The sequence below is a fragment of the Microtus ochrogaster genome, linkage group LG4, assembly GCF_000317375.1.
Source record: "Microtus ochrogaster isolate Prairie Vole_2 linkage group LG4, MicOch1.0, whole genome shotgun sequence".
Taxonomy (NCBI): Eukaryota; Metazoa; Chordata; class Mammalia; order Rodentia; family Cricetidae; genus Microtus; species Microtus ochrogaster.
The window spans coordinates 34720852-34729977 of NC_022030.1; the positions used below are offsets into that span (position 1 = coordinate 34720852).

At 47.8% G+C, this 9126-nt stretch overlaps 1 protein-coding gene across 1 annotated transcript in view; it reads right to left on the reverse strand.

Annotated features, from left to right (window-relative positions):
• Window positions 1-3149: 3149 nt before the first annotated feature.
• Window positions 3150-9126, reverse strand: part of Ing5 (inhibitor of growth family member 5) — a 14889-nt gene continuing 8912 nt past the window's right edge. Inside the window, exons 6-8 of the mRNA XM_013351583.2 lie at window positions 7185-7320; window positions 6820-6881; window positions 3150-4814 (exon numbers count right to left, since the gene is read on the reverse strand). Of these exons, the coding sequence (XP_013207037.2) occupies window positions 4772-4814; window positions 6820-6881; window positions 7185-7320 (241 nt within the window). The 3' untranslated portion in view covers window positions 3150-4771. The remainder of the gene's footprint in view (window positions 4815-6819; window positions 6882-7184; window positions 7321-9126) is intronic.

The following is a 9126-nucleotide window of genomic DNA, read 5'->3' on the forward strand; positions in this document are numbered from 1 at the left end:
GCTAACTGGTGTCTAGAAATTCAGCACTGTCCAAGGGAATGTCTAAGACAACTCAGTAATGTATATGCCCAGATTCATGTGTGGAAGCCCTAACCCCTAATGTGACTGGGTACAGGGCCTACATGTGTGTAATTAAGGCTAAGTAGGGACTTATGGTTGGAATCCGCAGAACTTGCGGCCATGGGGACTGGCAATGTAGCTGTTTGATAGAGTACTTGCCTAGCATGCTTAAAAGTTCTGAATGTCTATGTAGGCCAGGCTGGTCTGGAACAAGCTATATAGACCAGGCTACCTCAAGCTCAGAGATCAGCCTGCCTGACCTCTCATGTGCTGGGATTATGGGTATGTGCCACCATACCTGGTAGTGGCAGCTCACACCTATATGCTAACAATTAATCCCAGCATTTGAGAGGTAGTGGCGGGTGGATCTCTGAATTTGAGCCTGGTCTACAGAGCTAGTTCCAAGACAGAGAAACCCTGTCTCAAAAATAAAAGTTTAGAGAATTCCCTTCCTACCTAGCCCCACTCACCTTGCCATGTGAGTGCACGAGAAGCAGCTGCCTACAACCCAAGAGCAAACCCCCGGCAGATATCAACTGTGTGGTGTGTTTGTGTGTGTGCGCACACGCATGTTAGGTTCCCAGCCCAGAAGAGGCACAGCACACGTCAGACAAGTGTCCTACTGCTGAGACAGATTCCCCGACCTGTTTTCAAAATGATCTATTTACAAGTTTCTTCCCAAAAATACTTTATTTATTAAACAATATATCCATAATCCATGATCCAAAAATACAGATATACATCTTTACATTATTTAATAAAAAGATTTACAATAGTATCTCTCCTTTACAAAGGGGACAAAGGTAATAATTCCTTGAAAATAAAATGTGACATTCATGTTAAAGCTGCATCATCCAATGGATGGAGTGTGGTGAAGAAGGACCACCACAGCACATTCTGAGGGAAAAGACACTTCTTAGACCTCCCCTGCTTTAGAGCTCCTCTCGGCACAGGCAGTGAAGACCAATCTCTGCTCACAGAAAACAGGGTTCAAAGCCTGAAATAAATGTCCCTCACTGTTTGATTTCACACCCTGAAGACCTGACCTCCCAGCCTCCTAACAGGGCCAACCCTGGCACCATATCACGTGGAGGAGTTGCTCTCCGTACAGTGTTATTGCTTGAAGCAGCCCTGCCAAGGCCTTCTGGAGGCAGGTGAGGGATAGAAGGCAAGATGCTGTATCCACAGGAGCAAGCAGGCGGCCACTTCCCCAGCCATCCACAAGCCCTCCCACCGCATGGCTCTTCGGCTCTTCACGGCAGAGTGGAAGACACAGTCGGTGGCCTGACTCCTGCTGACGTCACCTGCTGGACAGGCGAGTGGTCAGCACTGCTTGGACCATCACACTGCTAGCATGTTCACAGATCGTGGGGCTCAGTTCTCTATTAATTCATCATGCTTCTATAAGAAACGGGAGAAATTTAAGCTACTGATAATATGCACAAAAAATGGGGAAGATGATTCCTCTCCTCTTAGCAAAACACTCACATACTTACAAGGAAGGGGAATGAGACAGCGAAGACCCAGTCTTGGCTGCCACTGACCTGTGGGGGTCACCCTACTCACTCTGACTAGAGCCAGGTCTCAATGGGCAGGCATGGAAGAGTATCTGGTCCAATGATGGAGACAGACAGGGCTCCTAGAACGGTGCTCAGTGGCACAGCACTGTGGCTTCTGTGTTTCTGCAGCACCCAAGCCGGAGCTGGCAGTACACTTTTCCTTGAATAGCCTCCCTGCTCACAGATACTAACAATGGGACAAGTACTCCATCAGAGCCCAACTATGACCCAAAAGACCTTCCTTCCTGCTTTTTCCTGTTTCGTTGCCAAGGATCAAACCTAGGCCATCACTTCTGGAAGGCAGGTTTGCTCACCACCACACAACCAATGCCACACTGGTAGGCAAGTGATTCCACCACTAAGTTAAATTCCCAAATTCATGAACTCTGTTGTTTCCAAACTATACGAATCTTATTTTGGTGACATTACTGTAATTGTCAAAAGTAAAAAGAAAAAAAAAACAGATAACTATAGAAATCTGCAAAATAAATAAATGTCAGAAGCCAGTATGCAGGATGGCCCCAAAGATGGGAGTTTAACCAGCCTCTAGCAGGTCCACCAGGAAACCTCCTCTGCCTTAGGCTGAATCTCAGCTATTAAATCAGTTTCTAATGCATTATCAGGCAAGATCTGATTTAAAACTTCTTGTGCTTACAGAGATTATAAGAGGTCCAGACATTACAGGTGGCACACACCTATAATTCCAACATTTCATGGCTAAGGCAGGATGATGTTAGTTCAAAGACTGGGCTACATAATTAGGCCCTGTCCAAATAAATAAATAAATTAAATAAAATTAAAGGATGCATGAGGCCTGACCCCTAGGACTGAAGAAAGAAAAAAAAAAAAAGACTAAAGAATGAAGAAAAAGAGAGGGGGGTATAACTCAATCTGTAGAATGCTTGCCTAGCATGCATAAGGTTCTGGGTTGCAGCCAGGTAATAGCGTACGCCTTATCAGACTGTGTGGTACACACCTTTAGTCCCAGCATTTGGTAGGTAGAGGAAGGTAGATCTCTGAGTTCCAGGACAGCCAGAACTACAAAGAGAAACCCTGTCTCAAAAAACCAAAACAAAACAAAACAAAAACAAAAACAAAAAAAAAGTTCTGGGTTTGGTCCCTAACATTGTAAAACCATACCTCTTGGTGTACACCTGTAACTTTAGCATTTGGGAGGTGGAGGAAGGAAGATCAAAGTTATCCTCGGCTACATTGTGAGTTCAAAGCCAGCCCAGGATACATAAGACCTGGTCTTTAAAATAAAAGGGAAAAGAGGGGAAAAAATTGTGTAACGTATCCTCACAACGTTTACTAAGACAAAAGAAAGGCTAAATTAAGAAATTAAAATGTCTAGCCGGCAGTGGTGGCGCATGCCTTTAATCCCAGCACTTGGGAGGCAGAGGCAGGTAAATCTGTAGCTCGAGGCTAGCCTGGTCTACATAACTAGTTCCAGGACAGCCAGGGCTAAAAACTGAAACCCTGTCTCGAAAAACCAAAAACCAAACAAACAAACAAACAAACAAACCCCAGCCAACCAACAGCAACAAAAATCCAACAACAAAAAGAAATGAAAATATCTAATCTGAGCCTGAGAAGGGGTTCCCAGGAAGAAAGCCAGCCCCTCAAGCCTAGAGGCCACAGGAACCTCATTTCCAAAGCTCCTCCTAGCCTAGAGACAAGCTTGGACAACTGCCTGGCACCTGCTGCCCAGGAAGAGTCAACATGGACCAACTAACTCAGTAGCATAAACACAAGCCATTCCTGTCTCCCTCTCACTGGGATAGGCTGTGCAGGACACCCTGACCAGTAAGAACAGGACCATGATGGCATGATGTGGGGCAGACACAACTCCCTCTTGCCTTGTGCCCTTTCCTTGGATAAAGTGGGAGGGAACTGTATCGATTTAGACATGGCCATCTTAAAACAATATGCCTGTCGTCAGATAAACAACTGGTCTCTCCTTAAATTGGAAATCACAGCCCAGCTCTGCCTTGCGGGTCTTTCTCTTGAGTGAGGCCAGGGACAGGCTCTCTTTGGTTTTCAGAGAGCCGGAGACACTAGAAAACATGCCAGAGGAATTCTAAGTCATAGGAAACTCTCAGGATCCATCCTGTCACACTTAAGGAACCACCACAGATGCATCTCAACAGGCCCTGTGCATACATCCCCCCACCCCCGCCCAAATACTTCCAAATTCAACACTGGTTTCGTGGACACTGGTTAGACAAAGAGTATACTCTAGTTTCCTACCTTCATTCCAGAACCGCTACTGGGCACACAAATTCACAAATCATGTCACATAATTGTAGCCCCTTGAATATAAGCCGGTGGTCCAGTGGGATGCAACACAGCAAAGTTCTAACATCAGCTCACAGTACAGACTCACTTCATAGACACACAAACCCAAGACCTTCATGCTATTACAATAATTTCATCTTCACAGTAAAAAAAAAGTTAGGAATTCCCAGAGAGGTGGAAGCTCAGCCTGACTGTTCTGTCCGCTGTTGGGTAGTGCTGGTCGGATAACTGACAGTTCGAGGCTAATGGAAGCTGAATCTCCAGGGCGAGCTGGAAGTTCACATGAAAAGGCGGTGCACAACGAAACAGAGGGCACTTCTACCTGGGAAGAGCCCCCAGTCCCTTCCAGACACGTCAGAGGTATGTTGGCCAGGAGTCCCTGGTCTTCAGCCAGGGTGAGAGCACAGCATGGGCCAGCGTCTGGGAAGACCTGGCTCACAGAACAGCAGCTTCCATGGTGCCACAAGCCAGTCCTGGATGACAGACACGCAAGGCCGACCCTCTAGTGACAGAGCAGTGGCAGTAGACCAGGTGAAAAACGTGTCCAGCCTGCACCATGCACTTTGCCTACAGCCCCAAGGGACCCTCGGCACAAGGGGTGCTGCCATCCCAGTGCTGGGAGGCCGCAGGAGTGGGGAGCCTGCACGGGAAGTCACTGTGGCAAGTCCCTGCGAGATTGTTCTGTGCAAATGGTGCAGTGGCTTCTTATTTTGGCAAATATCCAAAACTACAATTGGCCACTGAATTATTAAATATCAGTTGAAATAAGGTAGTTTTTAAATGAAAGATAATATTGCAACATGAGTGAAGAAATATATTAGCTTGCTCTTCAGCCTGGCACAACAACCTCTTCGTTACTTCTTCTTCCTCTTTTCCTGCACACATCGGGGACAGAACCTGTGACAAGAAAGACATGGCGATCAACCTTCTGCATCGTATGTCCTGGCACAAAGGACACCCAAGTACATACTTCCTGCCTCCCCCAGGGTAGCTGGATGCGGGGAAGACAGTGCCAGAGGACAGACACAGCAAGTGAGACGTGCAGTCTTTCACCTGGGGAGCGCTGACTGCATATCTAAGGTTGACTAGTACATGTCGGCACGGTCTTGTTATAAAGTTGATAAAACTGGTCCTACTATGAGGTGCCCCCTACTGAGGTGACACCAACGGCTGGCTGGCTGGACATGCTGAAGACTCCATGTGCAGACACAGGCCTGATAAGCCTGTGGACACTAGTTCCTGAGACAGCTGCACTTGGCCCTGGAGACTGAATGGGTCACACAGACCCAAGACCTTCATGCTATTACAATAATTTCATCTTCACAGTGCTGTCGGTCAAGCACACATCAGAGCCTCAGACAGTATTCATGAAAACTCCAGAACACAGCAGCCACTCAGGATCCAAAGAGACATTCCAGTAAGGTCTTGATGTGGGAGCCAGCTCTCTGACACATGCTACAGCTGGCATCACTTCCCTCTGTGCTCAGAAGCTCTGAGTACCTACCAGTGCTGCAGTGACCATGTCAGTGAGAAGTTACGAGTCCCTCTGAGGAAGCCCATTCCGGTAACTACAGAAAGACACGCTGGAACCCCACTCCCCAGTTCCTCTGTCTGGCTTTGGGGCTAGCACATCGAGTAGCTGCCAGGCTTACAGACTCTCCAAGGTTGTGACATTCCAATAGCTTTGTCAGACTCCCTACCTGGAGATCCTGCAAGCACCACGTCCAACTTGAACCTGAAGTCAAATTCCACTGCCTCACGCAAGCCTGCTCTTTTCCCTTTCCTCAACCGAGAAACCACCACCCATCGGCAGCCCAGCCATACACCTGCTCCCACACACCCACTGCCACGGCAGCCCAACCCACTCCCACAGGGCACAGGCCCAGCCAAGGCACGTGCATGCCATATGGTTCTTGTAACATGAGGTAAGGAGCCATGCACAGTAGGCATGCTCGATAAGGTGAGATTACATTCACACCACACACATCAGTGCACTGACCAAAGTCCTTGCAACATGGCATCCACCCCTCCTTTCCCAGGTGACTCTCAAACTGGCCACGGGCTGATCTACACACCAAGAATGTTATCGTGAGATAGATGCTCCAATTGCTCCTAGGAGGAAGGCCCAAGCCCTACTATTTCATTTTAAGAACATGCATTCACTTTTTTTTTTAAAACTTTTTTTTTTTAAATATTTATTTTTTTTATTATGTATACAATGTTCTGTCTGTGCGTATGCCTGCAGACCAGAAGAGGGCACCAGATCTCATTTCAGATGGTTGTGAGCCACCATGTGGTTGCTGGGAATTGAACTCAGGACCTTTGGAAGAGCAGGCAATGCTCTTAACCGCTGAGCCATCTCTCCAGCCCCCATGCATTCACTTTTAACATAAGTCAACAAAACCAGGTTTTTATTCAAAGAAAACCTTGAGAACCTCTTGAACAGTAAGTAGTCTGCTGCTGGCCGAATGTAGGATGGAAACAGGAACATGCAAGCCTCCTGTGCCCTGGTAGGGAACACAGCGATTCTACAGCTCCTTCCTATGTTCTTCATGATCCCCATTTTCCCCTGGAGACAAGAACCTGCTCTCCTCGTCTTTGCTGAAAATAACCGCTACCCAACCTGGAGCCAGAGGGCGAAGGTGACACAGTCCAGTGGTAGAGCACTGGCCTGGAACACTGGGTGCACACTGGGCTGGAGACAGGGAGCCCTTCTTCCAAGGACATCAGTGTAAGACTATACACAACCAGGTAAGCTGAGCAGTAGACCTGTCTCTAAGTCTGCTAACACCACCACCTCCCTTCCCCAGTCAGGACCAGTGCTACAGAAATACGGAGACATACAACAAGACCCAGAACATCAGACAGGCTTGTCCGAGACTGCAGTCAATCCCATACTAACCACTTTCCTTTGGGCTTTGTGGTGAGATCCACACAGGCAAAGTGAAACCACTCAATTGGACACTGCAAAGCAAGGGAAAAACGTGTGTCACACCTATGTACTCCGTATGTTAGACATAGAAAGATTAACACCCACCCATCTCTACAAGGTTCGTCCCAGGGAACATGTATCCTTTAAGATCCACTCATGCTGGGTGATGGTGAAGCTCATCTCTAATCCCAGCACGTGGGAAGCAGAGGCAGGCGGATCTCTGTGAGTTCGAGGCCAGTCTTGTCTACATAGTGAGTTCCAGAATAGGAAGGCTATACAGAGAAACCCTGTCTCGAAAAACCAAAAAGAAAAGGAAAAAAAAAAGATGCACTCACATCTGGATTGTCACAGCCGATCATCTCCCCGTAGGACACCTGGTGGCACAGGCAGTACGTAGGCTCATTTGGATCCACAGGCATGTCCAGCACGTCAGAGGGGTGCACAGATAGGATGCTGTCGGTAAACTCAGACCTGAAGGGAGGGAAAGATCTGCTGACTACAGGGCAACAGGAGGAAGGAAGCAGATGCACAAGGCCATACCACCGCCCTTCCATCAACGGCCCACAGCTCCTCTCCCCTGGAGCCAAAGATGCTTACAGGTTCCAAGGGAAGAATCTGCAGTGACCCTGAGCTAATGATCACTCATAAACTTGCTTCCGATTTCCTTGTTACTGGAACTTGGGAACAGCCCTGATACCCGTCACTGAGATACATTTTCAAGGATAACCTCACAACCTTCCAGCCAAATCTCTAAGAATTTATAGTGAGAATAATACGGTGTGCTAATATCAGCGAAGAGATTCCCTTGGACTGTCACAGCCACAAACCTGGGGCAGCAGCACACGGCACTCATACTACCCACTTAATACCAGCAGAGGTCGTAGAAGCAGGCAGTGGGGTCTGAGATTGCTAATGGCACTCAGCAGCAACTAAATCCAACATCAACCATTGCTGCCTACTGGGGACAAAGACCCCTTCAAATGGACAAAGCTGCTGCTTTCTCTGGGCCTCCCTTCTGTTTCAGCTGTCACCTCCTGGTGATGACAAAAGCATGGCCCCCTGCCAGCAGATAGCTAACATTTGGGAAGAATCTGTGTCTCACCCAAGGCTGACCTCAGGGTTGAGGCACTCACCAGAACCAATCAATGGCTATACCCCTCCTCTCCTGGGAAGGTATCTACCCAGGTACCCTTCTTAGTCTCCTTTGGGTTCCAAGTATCTACCCATTAACCTCACCCAGCTGCCCACCAGACTAACAAGAATCAGCTTGGTACACACTATCCTGATGTGGGAAGGATCATATGTCAATCGTCAATCTGTTGATTTCATTGGTTAATAAAGAAACTGCCTTGGCCCATTTGATAGGCCAGCCCTTAGGTGGGTGGAGTAGACAGAACAGAATGCTGGGAAGAAGGGAAGTGAGCTCAGAGCCATGCCGCTTCTCTCCAGGGCAGACGCGATGAAGCTCTGGCCCAAGATGGACGTAGGCTAGAATCCTTCCGGTAAGCTACTGCCTCGTGGTGCTACATAGATTATTAGAAATGGGTTAGTCGAGATGTGAGAGTTAGCCAAGAAGAGGCTAGATATAATGGGCCAGGCAGTATTTATATAAATACAGTTTGTGTGTTGTTATTTCGGGTGTAAAGCTAGTCGGGTGGGAGCCGGACGGGATGAAAAGCAGGCCTGCCTGCAGCTCCTTCTACACTATCCTACTCACTCCCCAATGCTGGAAGCTGCCTCTGGTCTCTAAACAGCAGCCTAGTGAGAATGCTGCCCCTTTGCCCTCCCCTGTACCTGCTGCCTACACAGCGAAGCCCACCCTTCACTATAGACCAGGACATTGAACTTACACTTTACATGTGGTTTTCTTTTTTTTCGAGACAAGGTTTCTCTGTAGCTTTGGAGCCTGTCCTGGAACTAGCTCTTATAGCCCAGGCTACATTGGTATTTTGCCTGCCTGTATGTCTGTGCGAGAGTGTCGAGTCTCCTGGAACTGGATTTCTAGACAGCAAGGAGCTGCCATGTGGGTGCTGGGAATTAAAACTGGGTCCACTGGAAGAGCAGTCAATGCTCTTAACCACTGAGTCATCTCCAGCCCCTTTACATGTGCTTTTCAAATAACCATGTAAACTGTAGGGTAGTCGACACAGTACAATCCCTAAACCTGTAATACCACTATCCGTACTTACACCTCAACTAGGAATGATAGTGATGATAAATTAATATGGCCAGTTCCCATGAGGCTATGGCAAGCACAAGGTGAGATAGTGATATAAA